At 43.9% G+C, this 27,247-nt stretch overlaps 1 protein-coding gene across 1 annotated transcript in view; it reads right to left on the bottom strand.

Moving 5' to 3' along the window:
* Positions 1–26,296, bottom strand: part of LOC126199052 (modular serine protease-like) — a 310,593-nt gene extending 284,297 nt beyond the window's left edge. The window contains exon 1 of the mRNA XM_049935760.1: positions 26,194–26,296. Within this exon, the coding sequence (XP_049791717.1) occupies positions 26,194–26,248 (55 nt within the window). The 5' untranslated portion in view covers positions 26,249–26,296. The remainder of the gene's footprint in view (positions 1–26,193) is intronic.
* Positions 26,297–27,247: the final 951 nt, after the last annotated feature.

Raw genomic sequence — 27,247 nt, 5'->3', positions numbered from 1 at the left:
TCGTTGCCATAATCTTGAAATCACACTTCGTGGCACACGGAGGGCCTGTGCTACAACCTGCTGTGTTTGACCAGCCTCCAGTCGCCCTAGTTGAAAATGAAATGGCTCTGAGCACTATGGGACTTAACTTCTAAGGTCATCAGTCCCCTATAACTTGGAACTAATTAAACCTAACTAACCTAGGGACATCGAACACATCCATGCCCGAGGCAGGATTCGAACCTGCGACCGTAGCGGTCGCGAGTCGCCCTAATATTCTACCCCTCAAACGTCATCAATACGTGTTTTAGAGCCATTTTCAATACACAGTCACCATTATCACGTCTGCACACTTACTCGCTGCACCGTACTCTGATATGGACCAACACACCTCTGTGTATGTGGACTGCTGCCAGCGCCACCGTGCAACGACCGGAGGCCAAATGCACCGTATGGTCATACCCCGAGGTGATTTAAACCCGTAAATTGCCCACCAGAGCATTGTTTCACCATGTATCAGCGTTATCCTTAATTTATGAGCATATAGTAGACAGGCGTATTTTCTCGGGTGTCAGCAGATATTTGCAGTTAAGTTTTTGCACTGTGTAGTTGGACTCAGTGCAAACAAACAGTGCTCGTTCCTTCTTTCATACGAAACTCTTAAGAGTAAACAGCAATCCAGGAGTGGCGGTAGCATTCAGTGCGGGCCAGCGCAGTGCTGCTACTGTTGGAGTACTGGCTATTCTTAGAGTTTTGCTGTCTAGTAATGTAGATAGATAAAATAAATATCACACTGGTCTAATCTCTGACAACTCTATCGAGTGGCCACGTAAAATTCCGCTCTAAAAAATCACTGTTTGTAGCGGGAAGCAATCTGACGCCTTCCATCGACACTGGGCATCGCAGAAAGATGTGATGAGAGCACTTCAATTACAGAGTGCGAACAGGAAATTGCAAATACCTGCTGAAGCACCAGAGGAAAGGCGCCTAACGACTGGTAGGAGAGACGCCCTATATATACAGGGTATATATAGGACTTGTAGACGGGAGCGAGTACATAATATTTTGAGTAGGAAGCCATGTCCGGACACATACCGTTTCCGTTCCGTGCTACAGCCGTTTGGAAACATGTTTGCTAGATAGGTATGAAACAGGGTAGTCATGGTGGGGTGGGCGAGTGGGGTAGTTACGTCAGATGTCTCTCATATCTCTGGTTTGGTTTCAGCCTGATTCAAGTGTGTGTGAATGTTAGTGCCACATGGTTGAGTAGACGTCTGCAGAATACACCGACACAATCCTTCTGAATGGCGGAGCTCAGGGTAATGGAAGAGTTGCTCTTCGCCTTTATCAAGATCGCTTTCCACAACGTCCTGCTCCATCGCGCGCGTACACTTTTAGCCACATTTACGCAACGGCTTCGGAAAAGGATACCTTCCTTCACCGTCAGCATGCGTGAGTGTGGTGCTCCAAGGAGACGCCGCACACGAGAATGGGAAGAGGCCGTGCTGCATCGCGTTGAAGGGTACGCGACAAATAGTACACGAGCAATTTCTTTGGCTAATGAGTGGAATTGTAAAATAAGTGATGTACTGCGTCACGCGTTACCAGCACGTTTTCAAATGATTGCAGCACAAAAACGGTACGTTTCCGGATGTGGGTTGCAATTCCAAACATTATTTAGTCACTTCATTTTACAACTCCTACAAGATTAGCCTTGTAGACCTGTGCACTGATTCCGATTTTCCTAGGCGGAATTTTCGAAAGAGTTATTCCCATTTCCAAAGTAGTAAGAGTGAGAAAATACCAGCCATTCTGTGAGAAATTAAACTGCCAGATGGCGGTAAGAAAGGGTATTAAAGAATGGGTGTGTGTGTGTGTGTGTGTGTGTGTGTGTGTGTGTGTGTGTGTGTGTGTGTGTGTGTGTGTGTGTGAGGGGGGGGATTACTGATGTTAAAATACCACAGGGCCCAATGGCCCATTTACCAAATACGGCAAACAAAAATAAAAAATCCGAAGTTCTTAATTCATCTGCAACACGCCGTGATCTGATAAAGATACGTCACTGTATAACATTGTGCAACGATAGTCAATCAACCCTTCAAGTATAAGCATCAGAGCAGGTCCTAATAAAAATAAATGAAAAACGACTCGTGATGTACAATAAAGAATGGAACTATATGAATAATTATGGTGCTATAACACCGTAGAACAAGTATATTTTTTCATATTATGTAAATAATCATGTATATGTGAAAAAACAAAAGTATATGATAACAATATGCGTATTCCTATGACAAATCTGCACTCAAAAAATCAAACGAATGGCTTAAAACGACAAGCAGTCGGTCAAGCTCTGGACGGACGCCGAGCCTACCGTGAGATCGCTTACCAAAATACGGACCACTCAGGTGACTGTATCTGTCCAACATAAATGTGTCGGTCCATTAGCACATACCGCCGGCCGGAGCGACCGAGCGGTTCTAGGCGCTACAGTCTGGAGCCGCGCGACCGCTACGGTCGCAGGTTCGAATTCTGCCTCGGGCATGGATGTGTGTGATGTCCTTAGGTTACTTAGGTTTAACTAGTTCTAAGTTCTAGGGGACTCATGACCTCAGATGTTAAGTCCCATAGTGCTCAGAGCCATTTGAACCCTTTGATTTAGCACTTAACTTTCGCAAGCAATTTCTGCAAGTACTTGCTGAAGCGTTCACATGAGAATAAAAACTTGTGCAAGTTTACTTCTGCAAGTCGCTGCGGCAAGTTCATCTCAGGGATTGCTGCAAGTACTTGGAAAAGTGTTTCCGCAAATGTCGCGCAGTGCGATAGGCAAGAGGGAGTTTACAATGTCGTGGTTAAAAACAGAGCAGCAGCAACTACTGTCGCATTGCTTTTATTGAAGAAAAATCGTCACTAAAATCAAAGTTAACGAAAAGAAATAAATCTGTGGGCGAAGAAATGGAGACAGGCGTATGTAAATAAGTTATCAAGAAACACTATTGAATGAAATGAAACTAGAGAACTTTGCACAAATTAAAAGCTTTCTGAGAATGTCGTATGCTAGTTTCGATTATCTCTTGTCTATTGTAAAATCAAATATTCGATAACAGGATGCAAAAACGCGGCGAGCTATAGCACCAAGGGATTATCTTTTAAATACTCTTCGATTTTTGCATGCAGTATTCATTACTTTCAATATTAATGCAAAGCATTATGTTTCTTGTAACTTTAAAAAAATATCAGCTAAAATTTGAAGACGTCTCACTGTCGCTCAACTTCCCCTTCTGGTGAAACAAATTAATTTTCTAAATTAATTCCGAACTTCATTGGCCTTGGTGGCTAATTAAATACACTATTGGCCATTAAAATTGCTACACCAAGAAGAAATGCAGATGATAAACGGGTATTCATTGGACAAATATATTATACTGGAACTGACATGTGATTACATTTTCACGCAATTTGGGTGCATAGATCCTGAGAAATCAGTACCCACAACCACCACCTCAGGCCGTAATAACGGCCTTGATACGCCCGGGCATTGAGTCAAACAGAGCTTGGATGGCGTGTACAGGTACAGCTGCCCATGCAGCTTCAACACGATACCACAGTTCATCAAGAATAGTGACTGGCGTAGTCTGACAAGCCAGTTGCTCGGCCACCATTGACCAGACGCTTTCAATTGGTGAGAGATCTGGAGAATGTGCTGCCCAGGGCAGCAGTCGAACATTTTCTGTATCCAGAAAGACCCGTACAGGACCTGCAACATGCGGTCGTGCATTATCCTGCTGAAATGTAGGGTTCCGCAGGGATCGAATGAAGGGTAGAGCCACGGGTCGCAACACATCTGAAATGTAACGTCCACTGTTCAAAGTGCCGTCAGTGCGAACAAGAGGTGACCAAGACGTGTAACCAATGACACCCCATACCTTCACGCCGGGTGATACGCCAGTATGTCGATGACGAATACACGCTTCCAATGTGCGTTCACCGCTATGTCGCTAAACACGGATGCGACCATCATGGTGCTGTAAACAGAACCTGGATTCATCTGAAAAAATGACGTTTTGCCATTCGTGCACCCAGGTTCCTCGTTGGGTACAACGTCGCAGGCGCTCCTGTCTGTGATGCAGCGTCAAAGGAAACCGCAGCCATGGTCTCTGAGCTTATAGTCCATGCTGCTGCAAACGCCGTCGAACTGTTCGTGCAGATGGTTGTTGTCTTGCAAACGTCCCCATCTGTTGGCTCAGGGATCGAGACGTGGCTGCACGATCCGTTACAGCCATGCGGATAAGATGCCTGTCATCTCGACTGCTAGTGATACGAGACCGTTGGGGTCCAGCACGGCGTTCCGTATTACCCTCCTGAACCCACCGATTCCATATTCTGCTAACAGTCATTGGATCTTGACCAACGCGAGCAGCAATGTCGCGATACGATAAACAGCAATCGCGATAGGCTACAATCCAACCTTTATCAAAGTCGGAAACGTGATGGTACGCATTTCTCCTCCTTACACCAGGCATCACAACAACGTTTCACCAGGCAACGCCGGTCAACTGCTGTTTGTGTATGAGAAATCAGTTGGAAACTTTCCTCATGTCAGCAAGTTGTAGGTGTCACCACCGGCGCCAACCTTGTGTGAATGCTCTGAAAAGCTAATCGTTTGCATATCACAACATCTTCTTCCTGTCGGTTAAATTTCGCGTCTGTAGCACGTCATCTTCGTCGTGTAGCAATTTTAATGGCCAGTAGTGTATGTTTAGGGGTTCCAATGATACATTTGTTACGGCCTGCCTGTCTTTGCGCCATTTTGCTTTTCGACAATGATATTTTCGCATCGGAATTGAACATACAAAACTTGTACAAGTTTGAGAATAACTTTCAGCACTCGACAAGTTTGGCAAGCACTCGCAGTAAGAGGCAACAAACTGTTTCTACTAACTGGAGGAAGCTACTTCTGCAAGCTGACGGAACTTGTGAAAGGCGACTTGCCAGGGGTGTTTCCACGCCAAAGAACTTGCAGAAATAGTTTCTGTAACCGACTTGAGGAAGTTTACTTCCAAGTGGAGACACATCATAAGAAAACCTTCGGCCACAAGAGGCTCGCCAGTGGCAGCAGGTAGCACCGACCGTCCGGCGACACACCTTGCCTCTGAGCTTCGTTCATCATAAGAATAAACCTGATGTAAGCAAAGTCAGCAGCTGTAGCACACGTAGAGTCTGCGCAAAATACCGTGGCCAGTAGCAGTCGGTAGGTGTGTGCTGTACGAGAAATGCCGAGCGCTGGAGTAGAAGTGCCGTTCTAAACTGAAGCTCTTACTTTCGCTTGGCTTACTAACCATTAACAGCTTTCGGAGAAGAGTCACGAGTGGCGAATCTTGAATGAAACCTACAGATTTTTCTTGATGCCATGTTAAAATCTGCCTATTTTGCCAAAACACAGCGGAGTTTCTAAAATGTCACCTCACTAACATGTTGTGCAGACAATTGCGAGAGAATTCTGAAACAGTGGTTTATTAAGTGAGGACCTGAGGAACAGTAAGATCAGCAGCGTACGAAAAAGAGCATCCTTGGTACAAAATGAGTGTGTAATATCTTCAATTATGTTGTTCTCAAACCCATAGCATTTTTCGTTACACCATGTATCGATGGCCCTTAAAATTTAAATTCTGTCATTAAAAAAGTCTGTTGTTAGTGCAATAATACGGTAGATAATGGAGTGTGGCATAATAAAACATGGTAAAATACTCTCCTCTTTCTGCGTTATCATTTGCCAAAATCTCTTTTCTATATCACAAATAGTTTATTAAAAATGAAGAATGTTGTGGATATTTCACTCTGTTTTTATTACTGGTGCGGCGCGATCGCAAACGAGTGTGCTACATAAGATCAATTTATGTTTTAACTAAAGTTCAGTCTTGATCACAACACTTGTGTCTCAATAACATAGGTGACCGGTTTCGGCTATGTTTATATAACCATCTTCAGACTCATGGCTTCCTTGGAAGATGGTAGGCGGAGCTCTCCTCAGCTGCTACGAAGTCAAGATCAATTTCCTTGAGGTTGGTGACAGACTCAGTCCTCCCTCCAAGCGTAAAGAAAAATTCTATGTGTAGTTAAATTTCATATCTGAAACATTATATAATATGCACCAAACCCAGAATCATAGCGACCCCTATTTTTCAGTGCAAACTTTTTCAAATTTCTTACTTCCATGTATATATCACAGTAACTATGACCATTAACGAAATGATGGTCACACCATCATGATTGATTGGTTTAAAGGCGGGAGAAGGGACCAAATAAAACAGTGTCACAAGTGTGAGGATAAAACGGACGAAACATATAACACAAAACGGAAAGAAAGGAAAAGCCACAAGAACGAAGGGTAGGCAACGAACACTAAAAGGAACGAAAGAGGACAGGAAAACAGATGCTAGAAACAGAAGAGAGTAAAACATGAAAGCAGATTACAGTGGCTGGCCAACCACGAGAATACAAAGGAAAAGCCAGCCACTCTGCAACACATTAAAACCTCCACCCTAAAAGCACTAGGCTGGAGGACACAGAGGGACAAAGGACATGCGCTAAAACCTACATAGAAGTATAAAACCCCCTCTCACGGATAAAACAGAAAACTAAAGCTACTGTGAAGGCATTGTTGCCCAACACCGATGGCAGGGTGCTGGGAAAGTTTGCCGCAGAGCGGCTAAAAGTGGGCAGTCCAGCAAGAGGTGGACGACTGTCATTTGGGAGCCACACCGACACTGAGGCAGGTCCTCGCGACGGAGTAGGTAACCATGCGTTAAGCCCGTCTCACACGGAGCAAGATACGCTGTAAGTTTCCTTGCTGGCTCGCGCGGCGGCTACCTTGCGGGCTCCGTCGTCTGCTAGCGGGCTACCTTGCTGGGAACCTTGCAAGATTTCCAGGATAGGTCCGGTGCTATTTTTCTTGCAAGGTTCCCTGCATGCTACCTGCGTTGGCCAATCGTGAGGCGTTTCGTTTGTGACGTCAGACGCGGAAAGCTTGGGCGGGAAGCCTTTGTTGATAGCAGCTTTTCTGCTGTTGCGAGGTGCGCTAGGAAGTTCTTATAATTATTAAATAATGGCACTGCAGTGGTCCAAGGAAGCGATTGAAGCAAAATACCAAAACATCCATTCGTATAAAATTTGCAAAGGATGTACGATCTTCTATCCTATAAAATAAAGTCGTATATAACAGTCGTTATTGGTATATTTATAAAATCAAACAGTAATGAAATGGTGATACTTCTCAAACAGAAGTAGGTGTTATGCGAACTAACCTCAACTCATTATGAAGCATGAAGAGCGAACCTTTTCCAGCGTTTCTCCTCTTAATCCAGTTTTTCATCCATTCTTTCTTTCTTCTTCTCCCATTAACGTGCATTTCTGCATCGTTTAGCACCAAAAGAGCTAGTAATGCCAGTTTGCTCTGAACATCTGTACCCGAAGCAGCCATCTTCGATACAACATGCAGCCGATCACAACTAGCTGCCGATCTTTCACCGTGGGAGAGCTTCGGCATGGAAGATAGCCGGCTCCTTTCCCTGCAAGCCGGCAGGCATGCACGCCATCTCGCAAACTTCCAGCGAACCTTGCTCCGTGTGAGACGGGCTTTAGCCACGTATGGCCAATGCGGAGCCGGCAGAGGACAACTGATTCCCTGCGAGAGGCCTGCATAGAAGACTTCCACACATTCATAGTCTCCTTAATGACATGCAGTTTGTTGTGCGTGCTGTTATGTCATTCCGTCGGAAAACTCTGCGGTGTAAGACAGAATGCAGGTCAGCTTCGGAGATGCCTATCTCCGGAAGCGGTTTCCGCGTCGCCTGTTTGGCCAGCCTGTCAGTAAGTTCGTTGCTGGGGATTCCGTCGTGTCCTTGGGTCCACGCAAACACCACGGAACGGCGGGACTGTTCTAGGGCGTAGATGGACTCCTGAATGGACGCTACCAGGGGGTGGCGAGGGTAGCACTGGTCGATAGCTTGTAGGCCGCGCAGTGAGTCAGTACACAGGAGAAATGACTCGACAGGGCATGAGCGGATGCACTCAAGAGCACGAGATATGGCCGCCAGCTCTGCAGTGAAAACACTGCAGCCAACTGGCAAGGAGTGGTGCTCAATATTTCCTCCATGAACATATGCGAAGCCTACGTGACCATCGGCTATTGAGCCGTCGGTGTTACCCGCTTCAGAGCCCCGGAACACGTCAAGAATCGAGAGGAAGTGACAGCGCAGAGCGGCGGGGTTAACGGAGTCCTTAGGGCCATGGAAAAGGTCCAGACGAAGTTGCGGTCGAGGCGTATCTGAACGGGCCGCAAGCAGAGGTGGTAAAGGGAAGGACTCCAGTTCGGAGAGAAGGGACCGCACGCGAACCGCAATCGTTAGCCCCGATCTAGGCCGCCGATAAGGAAGATGGACTGCCGCAAGCGGGAAAAGGTGATGGTAATTCGGATGCTCAGGGGAACTATGAATGTGTGCTGCAGTGGAGGGACGCCAGCCTCCACCAGTACGCTGGTCACTGGACTCGTCCTAAAAGCTCCTGTCGCTAATCTAACCCCACACTGGTGCACAGGGTCGAGTTAATGCAATGCTGAAGATGCTGCCGAACCATAAACCTAACTCCCATAGTCAATTCGGGGTTGGACAAGGTCTCTGTGGAGCTGCAACAGCGTAGAGCGATCTGCACCCCAATTGGTGTTGCTCAGCCGACGGAGGGCATTGAGGCGCTGCCAGCACTTCTGCTTAAGCTGACGAAGATGAGGGAACCAAGTCAATCGAGCGTCGAATACCAGTCCTAGGAATTGATATGTCTCCACTACGGTGAGTGGATCGTCATTAAGGTAAAGTGTGGGTTCCGGATGAACGGTAGGACGCCGACAGAAGTGCATGACACACGACTTTGCGGCTTAAAACTGGAAGCCGTGGGCTAGAGCCCATGACTGCGCCTTGTCGATGGCTCCCTGGAGGCGCCGCTCAGCAACAACAGTACTGGAGCAGCAGTACGAAATGCAGAATTCGTCTGCATACAGAGAAGGTGAGACGGGGGGCCCGACAGCTGCTGCTAGACCGTTAATAGCCACTAAAAATATACGCTCAATATAGAGCCCTGCAGGACTCCATTCTTCTGGATATGGATGAACTATGAGAGTGACAGGAAGTTTTGGATAAAAATCGGGAATGGTCCCCAGAGACCCCACTCATACAATGTGGCAAGGATATAATGTCGCCAAGTCGTGTCGTATGCTTTACATAAGTCAAAAAGAATGTCAATCAGATGCCGTCTGGAAAAGGCTGTTGGGATGGCAGACTCGATGGTAGAGCGACCCTGGCGGAAGCATCCCTGACATGGAGCCAGCAAGCCACGTGACTCCAGGACCCAACTCAACCGCCGACATACTATACGTTCCAGCAGCTAACAAAGAACGTTAGTGAGGCTGATGGGCCGATAGCTATCCACATCACGTGGGTTTTTACCGGGTTTGAGCACCGGAATGATGGTACTCTCCCACCATTCCGATGGAAATACGCCATCGCACCAGATCCGGTTGAAGAAGATGAGAAGATGTCGCTTGTAGTCAGATAAGAGATGTTTAATCATCTGGCTGTGGATGCGATCAGGCCCAGGAGCTGTGTCGGGGCAATGTGCGAGGGCGTTATAGGATTCACTGCACCGTGTAGTGAATGAGGGGACGTTCCCTTCCAGCTGCCATTTGAGTGTGCGAAAGGCTGGGGGGTGATTCCCCAACGCAGAGGCTCGAGCAAAGTGCTCAGCAAAGCGCTTGGCAATCGCGTTTGCGTCGGTACATATCTCGCCATTTATGGCAACACAGGGGGCAGCTGTTGGGGTCTAGTACTTGAAAAGACGTTTGATCTTTGCCTAGACTTTGGAAGGTGCCATGTGGCACGCAATGGTGGAGACGTATCTCTCCCAACACTCCTTCTTCAGTTGTTTGATAAGGTTGCGATCACGGGCACGCAGCCATTTAAATCTATGAGGAGCTCCAGGGAAGGGTGCAGCTTATGCCGCTGTAGAGCTCGAAGAGGCTCCTTAATTGCTTCAGCGACTTCCGGCAACCAAGAGAATGCCTTACGCCTCGGGCACCCTAAAGAGCGATGGATCGCGTTTTCTGCTGCAGAAACAATTATGCTAGTCACCTGCTCTACCATCACATCGATGTTACCCTGTGGGGGAGATTCAGCGGTGACAGCAGAGGTGAAAGGTCCCCAGTCCGCCTTGTTCAAAGCCCATCTGGGCATGCGTCCGTGCGCCTGACGCTGGGGCAGTGACAGGAAGATGTGGAAGTGACTACGAAGTCTTTCGCGACGGAGTCCTTGCATAAAAAGTTCTCGGTTTACCTGCCGCGTCAAATTTGGATAAAATCCCAAGCTTTCGATGACTACCTCCGTCGTCAGGGGTAAAACTGACTGTCGTGGACCGGTAAGGCTTCCGCTTTTGTAAGCAGTGGACGGCTTCTCATTGGTTGGATGACGTCACGTGAAAACGGCGCGTACCGAGGTGGCGGCCTCTATATCCATAGATTTTGTTTGCGCGCTTTATCCAGCGTTGGCTTGCAGCGCCATCCATCGCAACAGGCGGAGAACTGCGAGGAATGTAAGAAGTCTCCCTCTGCGCTCTTTCTTTATCAATTGCGCGCTTCCATGCATTGCTGAGTGCATATCCGGAATCTCTGTTGAAATTATTGTCACAGAGTCTAATTTCAACTGCTTCCCTGATGACAGTCCCAATAGTTTGAAGCATGACCAAGTATTCTGGTTTCATCGAATAAAATCTTATGTTTATTTAACAAACTGTGCTCAGCCACCGCTGATTTTTCTAGATACCTGTATTTCAGGTGACGCTGATGTTCCACGCAGCGATCGGCAGCAGTTCTTATAGACTGGCCCACACAATTTTTGCCACACTCGCAAGGAATGCTGTAAATTCCCGGTACTCTCAGGCCGAGACTATCTTTCACGGGGCGCAACATTTCCTTAATCTTCCTGGGTGGCCGGAAGACTGGTCTGATTCCCTACCGGCTCAGGACTCTGCCGATCTTGCTGGCCGTTGCACCGCAGAATGGTGTCCGTGCGATGCGTCGGTCCTCTTGATCTGTTCGAACAGTCTCCTTCCTAGGTTTCTTCGCCAGAGTAGATCTGATATCACGATCAGAATATCCATTTTTTCTGAATACCGTCGTCAGATGGTTAATCTCGGAGCCGAGATGGTCCTTGTCCGAAATAGTCCTTGCTCTGTGTACCAAGGTATTCAGCATAGCTCTCTTCTGAGCTGGGTGGTGAAAACTACGCGCATTTAGATATAAATCTGTATGCGACGGTTTTCTGTACACAGAATGTCCGAGACGTCCATCTGATTTTCGCTCCACCAGCACATCTAAGAAGGGTAACTTCCCATCCTTCTCCACCTCCACTGTAAATCTTATGTTCTGATGTATCCCATTCAAATGATCAACAAACTGCTGCAGTGCTTCATTGTCATGTGGTCAGATTAAAAATGTATCGTCAACATACATGAAGAATCAGGATGGAAGTTAGGGAGCACTGTTCAACGCTCGTTCTTCGAAATCCTCTATGAAAAAGTTAGCTATGGCTGGTGACAGTGGCGAACCCATGGCTGTTCCGTCAGTCATTTCGTAATATTTTCCACCATACAAAAAACAGGTGCTCGTCAAAGTGTGTCGAAATAACTTCAGTATTTCAGGAGAGAAATGAGCAGCCAGCAGTTTTAACGTATCTTCCACCGGTACCTTTGTAAACAAAGAGACCACATCTAGGCTGATCATGACGTCATTCGGACCTATCTTCATCTGCTTTATGATGTCAACAAACATTTCTGAGTTATTAATATGATTGCTACAGTGACCGACTATAGGTGCTAATAACTTGGTTAAGTATTTCGCCAACCGATATGTAGGAGACCCAATAGCACTAACAATAGGTCTCAACGGGACCCCATCCTTATGGACCTTGGGTAGACCGCATAACCTGGGTGGCCTTGGTGCTCTTGGTCGTAGATTCTTGACTAGTTCTTCTGGGAGGCCAGAGTTCTTCAGTAGCTCCCCTGTCTTCCTGCTAAGTACTGCTGTGGGATCCCGTTTAAGAGTCCGGTGCGTGGCATCTTCTAATAGCAGGGTCACTTTTTTATGATAATCGGTAGCATTGAGGATAACTGTGGCATTCTAGTATGGAAATCCTGCGTAATCGTTGGATAGGTGGTTCAAATCCCGCATTGGTCTTTCGTTCCTTCAATCAATTTGAAATACACCTTTAAATGTAAAATTCATCAAATACATTCTAATTAACATAAATCTAATCGTCTTTTTTTAATAAAAAATACACATCTTCTTGTCTCTAATATCACATTGCACACAAAATTCCATTTTTCATTGCAAATATAAATTCTTAACTGTCGATATTCTATAAAAGACTTAATAAAAGTTGTTTATGTTGGGAAAACATAACAAGTCAGATTTTTTCAAACAAAAATGAAAAATCAAATATTTTTTATTTCGACTGTGTGAGAGCAGAGTGATAAGCGTCGTCGAAACATGGAAAACAATTTTCACAACCTACATATACTGCATTTTTACAGTCACCATCGTAGCACTGCAATATGAACCCAACACTACTGCTCTGGAACCAAGTTAACAGATTTGTCGCGAGAAATAACATGGCATTTAAACTGTCAGACGTGCTGGAACTAATGCATGAAGCTCTGTAAAGGCCGAACGCTGGTGGAATACAAAACGGCACGTCGTAAGAGAAGAGGAGAAAATGTGGGGCTGGAACTGCTTCATACATACTGTTTCCCGGGTTCGATTCCCGGCGGGGTCAGGGATTTTCTGTGCCTCGTGATGACTGGGTGTTGTGTGCTGTCCTTAGGTTAGTTAGGTTTAAGTAGTTCTAAGTTCTAGGGGACTGATGACCATAGGTGTTAAGTACCATAGTGCTCAGAGCCAGCCAAACTATTGTTGATCGACTCGTTATCAATGTAACAGATGACAGTTGCAGTACTGAAATGAATTTCTCGGATTCGGATATGGAAGGAGTTCGTAGATTACCAGACGACTGACTGAAGTAATACCTCAGTGGCTCCAGTATTTAACAATACAGTAAAATTCCTCCAACACGCTTTTGCGTCACGCATATCTCCCGCAGAAAATTACTCTGTGTTTAACTTAGCAATTTTCACCATTCTTGTTTTTAATTACAATTCTGCCTTATCTAAAAACGTTGTTATGCTTTCCGTCTGGTCCCCTAAGAAGCATGCGGTATCGCTGGTGTATTACCGAAAATTATTTCATTCCCTTTTTACGTCTGAACTGCAACTGCTCTTATCATTGCTGGTTAGTTGGACCAGCTGGCTGACCAGTACTGTTCAAGTTGAATGCGCCGGTAAGGCTGTTATCCTGTATTAAGGCCCTACACATGTGCCAATGCATTTAACAACTGCTGAAGATCAGCATACCATCCTTAACGAAACAGAATTCAATCATGAGAGAGGCTATAAACTATGAAGAGACGCTGTTAGTTATAATACGGTTTCTAACCGGTGGAAGAAATTAAGACGGCCTCACATTCACTGCTGTTGTATCCCCACAATTACTAGCAAAATGATTCCTCAAACCTGTAACGTGATTTATAGTTGGAAAGAATTATTTTTTGTGCCAATGACTGTACAATTTTATTTATTCTCCACCTGTTTCGGTACTGGCTACTATCTTCACAGGACTTGATTCTGTGCACCAACTGGTCAAAAGTACGTCTCTGCCAAATACGACAGCATCAAGTGTAAAAAGTGACGAATTAAGAGTAAGAGTGTACACACTTCGATTCTGTAAATCTACTACAGTCGAAATTTAGTGAAACAACTATTGTGATAATTCTTCACATTCGTCATGTTGCCCTGTTTGGCAGAGATGTAATTTTGACAAATTGATGTACATTATCATCTCCGGTGAAGATAATAGCCAGAACATAAATCGGCAGAGAATAAATAAAATTGTATAGCTGCTGGCACAAAAAAAATATTTTTTCCGAATATTTATCGGCTGTAAACAACGAAGAACGCTTGATTTATGATCCACTGAGGAAATACACCGTGGTAAAGCAAAACAAAAGATGTTCATGTAAACTTCATTAATTTGTCTATGTATGTAGCAAAAATGATGATGTGTAAGTTTAAGAAAGTCGCTCAAATTCGAAGAAGAAAGACTAGGCGTGGTGGCAGGTAAATCATCTAATAAATACAACAGAGAGGTAAGGAATGAAGAATTTAGCAATTTTAGAACTGTGAAAAAAATCCCACGCTTTGCTCTTCAGAGCAAAGAGCTTGGATATAGACTGGATTTTTTAAACTCTTAACAACGAAGCAAGCATATTTTATGAATTAAAATCAACTGAATATTTATTTAGATTTTTAGATTTCATTTCAAACAGGTACCGGAAATAAAATCTAAAAGCAGAAACACAGAAGGTCCACGGATTTCTATTCTATCTACGTTCCACACGAAACCATTATGGATTCGTTAAACAAAGAAAAAAGATTATTCCTGTCTTGCATCTATATTGCTATACTCCTCACATGACATGTCCCACAAACAACCGCCCGCATCTCGTGGTCGTGCGGTAGCGTTCTCGCTTCCCACGCCCGGGTTCCCGGGTTCGATTCCCGGCGGGGTCAGGGATTTTCTCTGCCTCGTGATGGCTGGGTGTTGTGTGCTGTCCTTAGGTTAGTTAGGTTTAAGTAGTTCTAAGTTCTAGGGGACTTATGACCACAGCAGTTGAGTCCCATAGTGCTCAGAGCCATTTTGAACCACAAACAACTGCAATCTTGAAATATTTCCAGAAATTCTGTCAAAGTTTCGTCCCCCTTGTACCCTGTCACGTATAACAACATTTAATCACGCACGCATTGACAAAAGACGAACATTTGTCGGGCGGTTGTTAAAGGTACTATTTCGCCACGCCACTCAGTTGGGGGTTGGGTTGTTTGGGGGAGGAGACCAGACAGCGAGGTCATCGGTCTCATCGGATTAGGGAAGGACGGGGAAGGAAGTCGGCCGTGCCCTTTCAAAGGAACCACCCCGGCATTTGCCTGGAGCGATTTAGGGAAATCACGGAAAACCTAAATCAGGATAGCCGGACGCTGGATTGAACCGGATGCTAATACCATTCTAGATTTTTTGGTGGACGAGGAAGAAGAAGAGGAAATTATTGCAATGCTTACAAGATCTTGTCCCCACAAATTTTCCAAACACGGAAAAGTGAAGGAATTTATGCTAACTTAGCAACCGGTCACTTGCGAAACGATGAAGAGAGGTTCAGAAATTTCTTTAGACTTAACCCATCTCAGTTCGATTTTGTTTTAAGTCTGGTGAGAGAAGATGTACCAGGAACAGCTACAAGTGCAGTGCAAACTCCAATAGAAGCCGACGAAAAAATGGCAGTGACTTTACGGTAAGTAGCTGTACAAAAGCATACGTATTCATCAACAATGGTTTAAAATGGATAATTTTGTATCTCTATGAAATAACATAAATTTCTATTAAAATAATAAGTTTATTTGGAAACGACTCAGGCCCTGTACAGTTTGTTGTTTATTTTTACATTATATTCACACTGTGTTTACATTATGATTAGTAATTATTTTCAAAAGTAGTATCACCTGCTTGTGGTTCGACGTTTATTAATGGGATGAAAGTGTACGTACCGTCTCCAACCGATGATGTTCGTTCGAACGAGGATGAAGGGGAAGACGAGCCGGAAGGACTGATGCTGACTGGTAGTGGCACAAGAGATGATTCTGAAGAACTGTCAAGTCCCGTAACATAGCTTAAAATGTCAATTTTCGCTTTATTAATGAGGCGACGCGGTAGTTTCCTAATGGACGCTGCGGTGCTTCTCATGAACAGTCCCACATCATCTTCCGGGTCCCGATTATTAGCCAAGCGCTCCAGCAATTCCAATCGTTGTTGGCCCCTTTGGTTGATTGAATCCCAGTGTGTTTTCCTCGATCTGCGAGCTGAGATGGAAGAGTTGGCAGCAGGTGCGTCACCAGAGGACAAGGAAGCAATGGCTTGTGGAGTGTCAGGTCCTGTTTCATTGGCATTTTGTCAGTCTTCATCAGATAGCAGTCCTTCGACTCTTGTTGGCTCCTTTAGAGGAACACTGCAAAAAGACGACCGCTCCCTTTCTACAGCTCTCAAAAAAGCCTAGTCTGTTGAACAATGCCATTTTGTTGTTGAACTTGGTGCTGCAGAACCTGTTTGCAGTTGTTCTTTTCGAACTGTTTTCCAGTAGTTATCTCTGATGCCTTTCCATCTCTTCTTACACTGGTTACCTAAAACGTAACGATATTTGTTTAACTGTGTAATTAGGACAAGACATTTATGTTTCATGTATTAATAATAATTATGGTTTGTGTTGCAGGTTTCTAGCTACAGGGGAGAGCTTTGTGTCCCTTGGATATGGTTTCCGGATACCACCAAGCTACGTAAGCATCATAGTTCGTGAAACAGTAGAAGCTATGTGCCAACACTTGGCACCTATCTTCCTGCCTCTTCCATCTGGAGAAACTTTCAGGAAAGGTGCGAAAGAATTCTACACTCTCTGGGGTTTCCCTAACTGCTGTGCTGCGATTGATGGGAAACATATAAGGATACGGTGTCCTGGAAAAAGTGGTTCCCTTTTCTGTAATTACAAAGGGTACTTCTCCATAGTACTTTTGGCATTGGTTGATGCGAACTGTAAATTCGTTGCAATAGATGTAGGTTCAAATGGGAAGAAACGAGACAGTGGCATATTTAATAAGTCGGCAATGGGAAAAATGATCATGAAAGGAGACGTGTTTCCAGCAGATGAAGAGCTTCCATTAACTGACATCAAGATGCCATTTGTTATAGTAGGCGACGAGGCATTTCACTTGCGAAAGCATATTCTCAAGCCTTACACTCGCTTGTCTGCCCAGCAAGATAAATCAAAAGCGACCTACAACTATAAATTGTCACGAGCGCGCCGAGTTTCTGAAAACGCTTTTGGACTTTTGTGTCAGGTATTTCGAGTGTTCTACACAAATCTGAATCTGCAACCTAACACATGTGATAAACTCGTTACAGCTTGTTGCTGTCTACACAATCTCATCAGGGACGCCTATTTAGAAAAAGGAGGACAACCTTTTTATGAACTTGACCATGACGTGAGTTTACCACAGAACATTATTCCCCTGCCCCGAACAGGGGGATTCTACCAAGCTGAAGGGTTTCAGGTACGAGATACATTTAAGAATTACTTCTGTGAACCTACAAATCAATGATTACATCCTAGAAAAGAACTAAGGCTCAAATAAAGGAAATAAATTATTGTTACTACTCGTAACGACTATTGTAATCGTTTGGTGACAGAAAGAATGGAAACATTGTTGTAGCCTTCATATTGTACAGTTTGTCACAGTAGGAAAAAAAAAAATAAATGAATGTGTATATGCAAAACACTTACCATCTTTTTTCATTGCTTCTCCTATCTTCGTCCACAACTTATCCTTTGCCATCACATTTCTGAAATCTGTATGCGTATTATCATACAGTATAGAGTATCTGCTCACATACTCCACGAACTGTTCGTCGTCGTCATCGTGAAAACCTTTCTTCGACATAGCGCGTCGTTGATTTCTGTAGTCGTCACACACCTGGCAGTCGCGGCCCAACTGCTAGACTGCTTCTGCAGCGGCCGAGACGCGGCAATCGCGATGACGTCACGACCGCTGACTGCCGAGTAGTTACAACGACATATGTTCCGTTGCTTTGCCTAAGAGCAGTAGTCAACTGCCCGCAGTCATTGCCGGCCGCTACGGCCGGCAGTTGCAGCGAAATAGTACCTTAAGACAGCTCTACACACGGCACAATGTGTTGGGTGGAGCGAATGGACGGGTTGGATCGGCTGTCGAACGAAAGTCCGTCTGTCGGTCGGCAAAACGCATACACACGTCCCATTTGTGGGTCGGTCGGTAGGTGGGTGCGTGTGTAGGGCCCTTTACCGCCCAGTCGTCATGGGCGTAACGCACAGCATACAGCGTGTTCTTATTATCGCACTTGGCCAGGCCCAGGGCCAGATCTGGGAGGGGGGCGGGGGGGGGGGGGGAGAATGGGGCAAACAGGGGTATCTACCCCGTGCGGCACTTTCAGTGAGGCGCCAAATCCATGTTCTTCAAGAAAAAAATCTTGTTTCACAGAAGTACCTAGCATCCAGCACACGTTGGTTTATCGAATATTCATATGATTTTGAAAAGCATCCCTGTTGGTTTTTGAACATTTTTTAACACATTCTGATTTCTGAACGAATCATAAGTTGACTTTTGAATGCGTGCATTGTGTACTTGATGTATCTGCCAGGGGAATCCGCGTCGCATCAAGAAGAAATAAACTTTCATAAACTAAATCCATAGATTCATACTACCAGAGCGGAAATAAACGCCTAATAACAATAAAAAGATAAGAAAGACTGCATATTATCTTCTCGGTGTATCCAAGAAAATGAAATTTTAACAGAACATTTTTGCCAGGTCGCTACATTATTAACGGCCAGTTGTACAGTCCCCAGTAAGTAGCCTCAGAAGTTCTATTCTCGGAATAGTGCGGAAAACTTCTCGTGCAAAGACGTAATAACGCCTAACCTAAGAATAAATGCGGTGATTCTGGCAGGTTTAGTTAAGTTCACCGGAGAATATGTTTTGACAATGCCAGGAATAGTTAAAGAATTAATGATGGCAAGATTGTTTGAGAGAACGAGGAACTTGAAGAAACGGGGACATCACACAAATTATGTGGAAAAATATGACGATTCCAAATTTATATACAAACTATTTTTCGATCTCATGCTTGAAAAACTTGATCGTATGAATGAAACGCGAAACTATTTCCTCATATAAAATTTTTTGCTTGTAATAAGTGTAATAGGCATTTAATATTGGTACTTCGTGAATTATATTCTGTCGTGTTGTTTCAGTAAATGAGGCAGGTGAAAATGACCATCTGTGCCAAAACATTCTCGCTTGTTTGGCGTGTGTTACAACTGGTGCAATATTAGAAAGGCCTATTTCGTTTTATCGAGCAGACAGTGACAAAATAGACGTAATCAAATCGAGAAACCACACCAGTCTTGATTACTATTCGTATTAACAGCTTTTTCCGGCCGCTGTGGCCGAGCGGTTCTAGGTGCTTCAGTTCGGAACCGCGCTGATGCTACGGTCGCAGGTTCGAATCCTGCCTCGGGCATGGATGTGTGTGATGTCCTTAGGTTAGTTAGATTTAAGTAGTTCTAACTCTAGGTGAATTATGACCTCAGATGTTAAGTTCCATAGTGCTTAGAGCCATTTGAACTATATTAACAGCTTTTTTCATGTACAAAAATATTTGACGGACTTTGATGAGGTAACAGATTCTTTCGCAGAAAGGAAAGCATGCCGTGTAAATCTGTGGCAACAGTAGAGAGAAAAAAATGCGCGGACCTAACGACTGAAGAAATATGTAGTCTTGCTCACCTTTCCTATATTCAATTTTATGTCACACAAAAGAGAAAGTTTTAGCTAACAGGCAATAAAGAGTGCAAATTTTCTGAAGAGTTCTTATTCTCCTGGTCACAATTAATCCCACCCAGTATTATTTGTGAGTTTGTTTCAAGAGGGTTGGGATGTCAAAGCGGCCGAATGGGAATAGGATAGGCACTATGGGATATTTTAATTTCCACTGTCCTGAATATAGGTTTGCTGGCTTCCATTACAAAATATACACATTTGAATTCCACAGGGTGAAATATTGTGACGTGCGATAGAAGAATGCTTTGTGAAGAGGCGTGGTTCTGCACCTTGGCACATTTAAGACAAAATAAGATGTCTTAAATTTCCTAGAACATTGTTTTCTTATATCAAAATCTTCAGAAAGATGTTCCCTACAAAATTTCTACATTTTTGACTTCTCATCTCAAAACACTTGAGTGTGAGGAAGGAGGGGGGGTGGAGGGGGGGCCCTATCAAGTTTTTGCCCTGGTTCGGAAATATCAAAGATCCGGGGATGAACTTGACTGTACTCGGGACAGCTTGGCTTCCGCTCCATGTTAACGAAATCTAATGAGATTCCAGCAAACGCGGAGGAATTCGTGTTGTAATGTTTATATCTTGTGGTGAATACAGTATAGTGGCAGGTGGAGCTAGGCTCCCACAGCGCGGCGTATCTCTCAGTCGCTGGAGCCAAATCTCGAAGCGTCCTTGACGCGCACCTCTGATGACCCGCGCAGCGCTGCTGACCTTCGGCAGAAGCGGCACACCTGGAGCGGGGAGAAACTCGCGGGTATTCCCCGCTACCGCTGCGGTACCTACAACGCGTCGACATTTCCTTAAGCCGTCGGCACACGGACCGAGCATCCGAACGTTGAGCGTTGAGCGTGCACGTTCGGGAGTCTTCCCGAACGTGCAGAGCAATATCTGGCATCTCAGATATTCCGAGCTTGCGTCTGAGCGTTGACCAATGAGATGGCACAACGCCACTACGTCACATGCAAGCCGTCTCCCTTCAGTACAGAGTTGTGAGGCGCCATATTGGCATTCATTTCAAGCCTATATGTATATATGCCATTTCTCAGCACCAGCAAATTGAGAATCACTGGAAAACCCGTTGTTAACTGTGTGATTCGTTCCAATAAAATAATGAAAAACATCATATCCGTGGCAAAAGAATTATTGTAACTTGCGTATTATGTGAGTAGGCTATTTGAAGGCTGCAACACACTGAAGATCCACCCAAAACGTATTGTTCTTGGTACAATTTGTTATAATTAAATTTCAATTAATAACATAATTATCTAAGATTATCTTTTTAGCAAGGCTTAAGACAGTATGATTAGTTACTTAGCGTGTGTTCTTGGTATAGCGTAATGAGTAGCGTCAGTGTCCACTGATGCATTCGTAATTGGGGCAGTGGTTTACGCCCAAACACTACCAAATTTTTTTCCCTAACATTCGCGTTTTTATTAGGTTCTGATACATTATTATTGGTTTAATATTAGTATATGCTATAATATTTGATGTTATATAAACATAAGTTCACCTTTTTTGAGGGGGACTTTGTTCGATTGGCTTAATTTACAGGACAGCTTGCGCTACTTATATAGAGATATTTTGCTCCTTTTTCTTTTACGCTTCGTAATTCACACGTTGCAAAGATTCTGCTACTGGGTAGGAATAGTGATCAAGTAAGACTGACCTTGAGGTTTTACTAAAATTTGGGAATGATGAAATAATGTTTATCTTATGTGGAGAATTATTCCAAATTTGCACTGCACTGTTTGTAGTGGAACTTTTATTAGCTTGTGTCCTCACTGATTGGACATGGTGCTTTCCTTTTCGTGGACGTTGGAAGAAATGTGCGTTTTAATAGAGCTAACGTGGGAATTTTACGCGCGCCCGTCGAGTAAACAGTGTGATTCACGAACTAGAAACATCCCTCGCCGCTAGAGTGCGTTGCGATCGCGTATACCACGTTGGGGTCCACGTACCGTATGCACAAGTCGCATCGCTCCTGAGCGTTCAGCAGCACGTTGAACTTGGCACGCTCCACGTTAACGTTCGACTGCGCGGTCCGTGTGCCGACGGCTTTAGGCAAGAAACGCTCCTCGAGGAACCTAATAATTGTTATCTACAGACCTACCTCATTTCGAGATGCGGAAAAAGAAATTTAATAAAAAGCGGACCACAGCTCTCGAAATGGAAGAAGAGACATCACGGTTTAACGTCCTGTCGACTTCGAAATTATTATGGACTCTGATCACAAAACCCGGATACGGCAGGACTTGGGAGGAAATCGGCTGTCTTTTAACCGTCAGTCTCCTGACGCAGGTCTGAGAGACATTAAAACGAGTTCGGCCACGTTAAGTTACAACACGAACGGTCTCCGCAACTGAGTAAGGAGCACAGTTTATGACAAATGTATGACGTAACTGACTGTTTTCCGAGCTACTCAGGTTTTTCTGCAACACACCTCGCACGGTTTCTATGTTCATTACTTTTGTTTCTTACTGTACCCTGGAGCATACTGTGGGGGCATCCCAGTGTATTCAGAAGGTCAAGCATACAAGGCAGTTACCTCAACTGCATAGGTATTTGCCAGAGAAGGGAGAGAGCGTTTAAGATCTTCCGAGCTGCTGCCTGTGTCTGAAGCTAGCTTATCACCTGCTGCTTCACTCGCGTACACTGAATGGTCTGCACAGGTATTTTTTTGTTTTTCTTTAATCGAATTTTTTTGTTGTTCACAAATTGCAACACCCGCTAAACATTTCACGCTAATTCAGGCAATAGAAGCATGGTCTTTTCCGAATGTACTTCTGACAAACAAAGCTGTTCTGCTAGATCGAATCCAAGGTTTCAGTTAACCATGCCTTTTGCGTTCTTGTGGCGAGATTTCATAGAAACTTTCGTCCCGTAACACTAATTTCTTTACATCTAACCGAGAAGTCAAATACCAATTTTCATAGATTTCGCTTCAAAACTTTAATGTAATGAAACATTTCTTAAAAATTTTGATCCCCTATTTCACTCCACTCAGGGGCTCAATTTCCAAGGACAGTGAAATATTTTTTTTAAATTTCTCACAGGGAAGCCAAATTCAAATTTCCATCGATTTAGCTTTTAAAATACTTTCACAATGAAATAATTTCATTAAATTTTTCATTCCCTATTTCACTCTCTTAGCTTGTCCAATCTCCAAAAACAATAAAACAACTATTTTTCATTTCTAACTGAGAACTCATATCAGTTTTTATAAATGTAGCTTTCTAAATGTTTTAGTAGGTCTTTAATCATGATTTATTTTCAAAAAACTTTCACCAAGTATCTCACTCTCATAGGCGATAAATATCCAAAAATGCTGAAACATGTGTTTCTTTATTTCTGATCGAGAAAACGATTACCAATTTCCGCAGGTCTAGCTTCAAAATTGCCTTAATAGCGCATTTTCAAAAAAACTTTCGTCCCCTATTTCACCCCCTTAGGGACGGAATATTGAAAAATCGCTCCTTAATCGACACCTGCAGTATAAGATCAACGCCCTCTGGAAATTTCAAGTTTGTGGTTTGGGCTGGGCGATGAGTCCGTGAGTGGGACAGTCCGCACATTGCCGTTTATATACAGCGAGTATTGTTAACTAGTGGCAAGCTCCACAAAGTGACGATTTCACGCCCTTTACGAAGTTGCACGAAGGAAGGTTCGAAACTTAGGGTTAAACATCCCGTCGACGACAAAGTTACTAAAGATGGAACGCAAGTATACAAGGAAACCATACCAGTAATCAGTGTTATTCACTGAGCAAGTACTACATCAAAGAAAAATTAGAAAATTTAATAAATTTCATGGAGAAGGACTAATAACTTTTTTTCTTCTGACTAATTCTATCAGAGATGGCAAAGTTTTTGCAACATCATTTGAACAGAATAGAAAGTTCCCTGAAAATGTTAATAGCATGAATATCAACAAAACTGAAAGAAGGGTTGTGGGCATGTATTCGAATTAAGTCTGATGTTACTGAGGAATCAGATTAGGAAATTACAGTTAAGTTATTTGCACAGCAGAATAATCGATGAGGACAGAAAGCGCAGTCTGACAACAACAGAAACGCTTCCCTGAAAAAAAAAAAAAAAAAATCTTAACGTCGAATAAAAAAGTCAAGTGTTAGGAAGTCTTTTGGGAAAGTATTTGTCTGGACTACAGTCTTCTACGAATGTAAAACGTAGATGATAAGCAGTTGAGACAAGAAGATATTTGAAGCTTTTTGAAATTTGGTGCTTCACAGGATTAGATAGACAGGCTTTGAATCGAACCGGGGAAACAAGAAATTTCTTGTACAACTTATCTAAAGGAAGGGATAGTTTCATATGATATTTCCCGTGGCATCAAGGAATTATCAGTTTGGTGATAGGAGAGAGGGAGGGAGGGAGGGAGGGAGGGAGGGAGAGAGTGTGTGTGAGTGTGTGTAAGGTGGGGGGGGGGGGGGCTGTACAGGGGTACCATGGATTGACTAGACTAACCAGGTTAAAGTGGACGTAGGTTGCAGTTTTTATGCAGAGATGAAGAGGTTTGCACAGAAGAGATTAGCGCTAAGAGCTGAAATAAAACGTTCAGTTCATAGACGACGGCAACAGCAACAACAACAACGACGACGACGACAAAAACAACGTAACAACATAGATACAGTCTGGAAGAACGATTACAAGCGCAAACATGACAAATTTGTTACTCTGTTGATAATGTATCTGGTATAACATTCTAACCAAGAAACTTTTATATGTGGTATACCATGTTGCTAAACGTTGAAAAATTGTATTCGACGTGTTATAGACTTTAATTTCTTCACACATGTTTTGCAGTAATGAATAACCGATGAAAGACGGACACAGTGTTTCAAGAGCGCAACCTTTATTAACTCTAGCAGTTTGCTGACACCAGCAGCGGCGTAAAGATTATGCCTCCGACTAATGGAATAAAATTCCTAATACGGCATTTGTTGTCATTCTTCATCAAGTCAATGGAATGGGAAAGTCACTTATTGGTGCACTTAAAATACGGAAGAATTTAAATTGTTAATGTCTGTGAAAACATAAAAAGAGCAAGAACTTCATTAAGTGGATATTGATGCTGATACAGGCTTTATTAGATAGAAGGTGCAATATATGATTACGGGTAATTACAAGTTCAAAAAATTGAATGGCTAAGATACTCACCTGTGCTGAGATGACAGTGGATTCACGAGCTATTTTTCATGCTCAAAAATTTGTTTGAGACAATTTCGCAAGTTACGTAATGCGAATTTCATTTAGTTTTATTAGCTTAATGTCGATTGTGGACTATTTATTGAGTCTGCACATTGAGCGAGGAAACCACAGAGTAAGTTGTAAACATAAATAAATTTCACGGAGAAGAAAAAAAAAACTTTAAGGTTTGCTGATGATATTGCAGTTCTGTAAGAAACCGCAAAGAACCTGGAAGATCGGTGGAACTAAATGGATAGTTCCTTGGAAAGAGATCAAAGGAATATTAACAGATGTAAAACACAGGTAATATAGTGCAGGCGATGCTGATTGGAAGAGGAAATGAGACAGTAAAAGTGGATGAGTTTTGTTCAAATGTATGTAAAATCTTATGGGATTTAACTGTTAAGGTCATCAGTCCCTAAGCTTACACACTATTTAACCTAAATTATCCTAAGGACAAACACACACACCCATGCCCGAGGGAGGACTCGAACCTCCGCCGGGACCAGCCGCACAGTCCATGATTGCAGTGCCTCGACCGCTCGGCTAATGCCGCGTGGCGGATGAGTTTTGCTGTTCGGGCAGAAAAATAACTGACGATGGCCAGAGAGGAAATTCAGACGGGATATAGAAGGAAAATCAGTTCCGAAAATGAGATATTTGTTAACATCTAATAAAAAGTTACGTGTAAGAAGTAGTTTTCGGAGGTATTTGCCTGGAGCGTAGCCTTGTACGAATCTGAAACGTGACATATACGAAACAATGGAAAATCCACGATGGAGTGTTAACAATATGTTGTGCCTATCTGCGACTGAAGATCTCCACTATATGGTGGGTAGCAATCTATCCTTTCCATAATATTGCCAAACGTCGAAAGATAGGCACTTCTGAGAAGGAGTACGAGCATTTGAAATATGGTGCTACAGAAGAATATTAATGATTAAATGTGTAGATCGTATAACTAATGGCACACGTTGATTACAAGAAGGGATCAATTGATAGTACACATACTGAGACATCAAGGAATCGTAATATGGAGGGGAGAGTAGGGGTAACGTGGTAATGTAGAGGGCGACAAAATCGTGACTACAGTAAACAGGTTCTGGTGGATGCACGTGCAGTAGTTAGCCAGAGATGAAGAGGCTAGCACAGGAGAAACTCGTCTTCTAACTCAAGACAGCTTAACAACAGTTATTGATAAACTGGCATTTTTCGTATCATCTGTTGAGATTCGCACGCCTTTTCTACGCCAAGTGAGTTGTGCAGTCCGAAGGTCAAAGCGAACCGAGAGACCGTTGCTAAACCCTGGAGATTCAGGATGGTTAAACCTGGCTGACGGACATTAAGCACGTAAAAACAGACGACACGAATCTGAACTCACCCAGAAGCGAGCAGAGCGCCAAGTGCAGCAGCCACGACCCCGACGACGACCTCATCTTCGCTCGCTGCCAGCTGCGGCTCTACTGGCTGGCGGCGAGGCCCGCCGTCCACCGCAAATGCCGCTACTTGCCGACTGGCCGTATGACGTCACAGCCCCCAGGCTGTCGTCAACACGGAAGTTCCTGTCCTCTCCGCGTGTTCTCCGAAGCAAGGTGTGCTATTCACATCGAAGTAATAGGCGGTTGCACTCTTGGACTACGGTAACCACCGAATTCCCTTGCGTTATAGGAGCCGTGTTTTTTTAAGTAAGTAACGTTTTGAAATTTAAAAAAAGATCGTCCTTCGGTCGTTAATGAAAGTTTAGTGCAGGAAGTGGACAATAAGCTGAGAGAAAACAGACGCTTTAAGATTTCCTCCTTGCGGGATCTACATCTGCATCTACATCTACATCCGTACTCTGCAAGCCACCTGACGGTGTGTGGCGGAGGGTACCTTGAGTACCTCTATCGGTTCTCCCTCTATTCCAGTCTCGTATTGTTCTTGGAAAGAAAGATTGTCGCTATGCCTCTGTGTGGGCTTTAATCTCTCTGATTTTATCCTCATGGTCTCTTCGTGAGATATACGTAGGAAGGAGCAATATACTGCTTGACTCCTTGGTGAAGGTATGTTCTCGAAACTTCAACAAAAGCCCGTACCGAGCTACTGAGCGTCTCTCCTGCAGAGTCTTCCACTGGAGTTTATCTATCATCTCCGTAACGCTTTCGCGATTACTAAATGATCCTGTAACGAAGCGCGCCGCTCTCCGTCGAATCTTCTCTATCTCTTCTATCAATCCTATCTGGTACGGATCCCACACTGCTAAGCAGTATTCAAGCAGTGGGCGAACAAGCGTACTGTAACCTACTTCCTTTGTTTTCGGATTGCATTTCCTTAGGATTCTTCCAACGAATCTCAGTCTGGCATCTGCTTTACCGACGATCAACTTTATATGATCATTCCATTTTAAATCACTCCTAATTCGTACTCCCAGATAATTTATGGAATTAACTGCTTCC

This window comes from Schistocerca nitens, chromosome 8 (genome assembly GCF_023898315.1).
Source record: "Schistocerca nitens isolate TAMUIC-IGC-003100 chromosome 8, iqSchNite1.1, whole genome shotgun sequence".
NCBI classification, from domain to species: domain Eukaryota; kingdom Metazoa; phylum Arthropoda; class Insecta; order Orthoptera; family Acrididae; genus Schistocerca; species Schistocerca nitens.
Note: the sequence above shows the minus strand (reverse complement) of the source record. Positions and strands in the feature narration are given on the sequence as shown.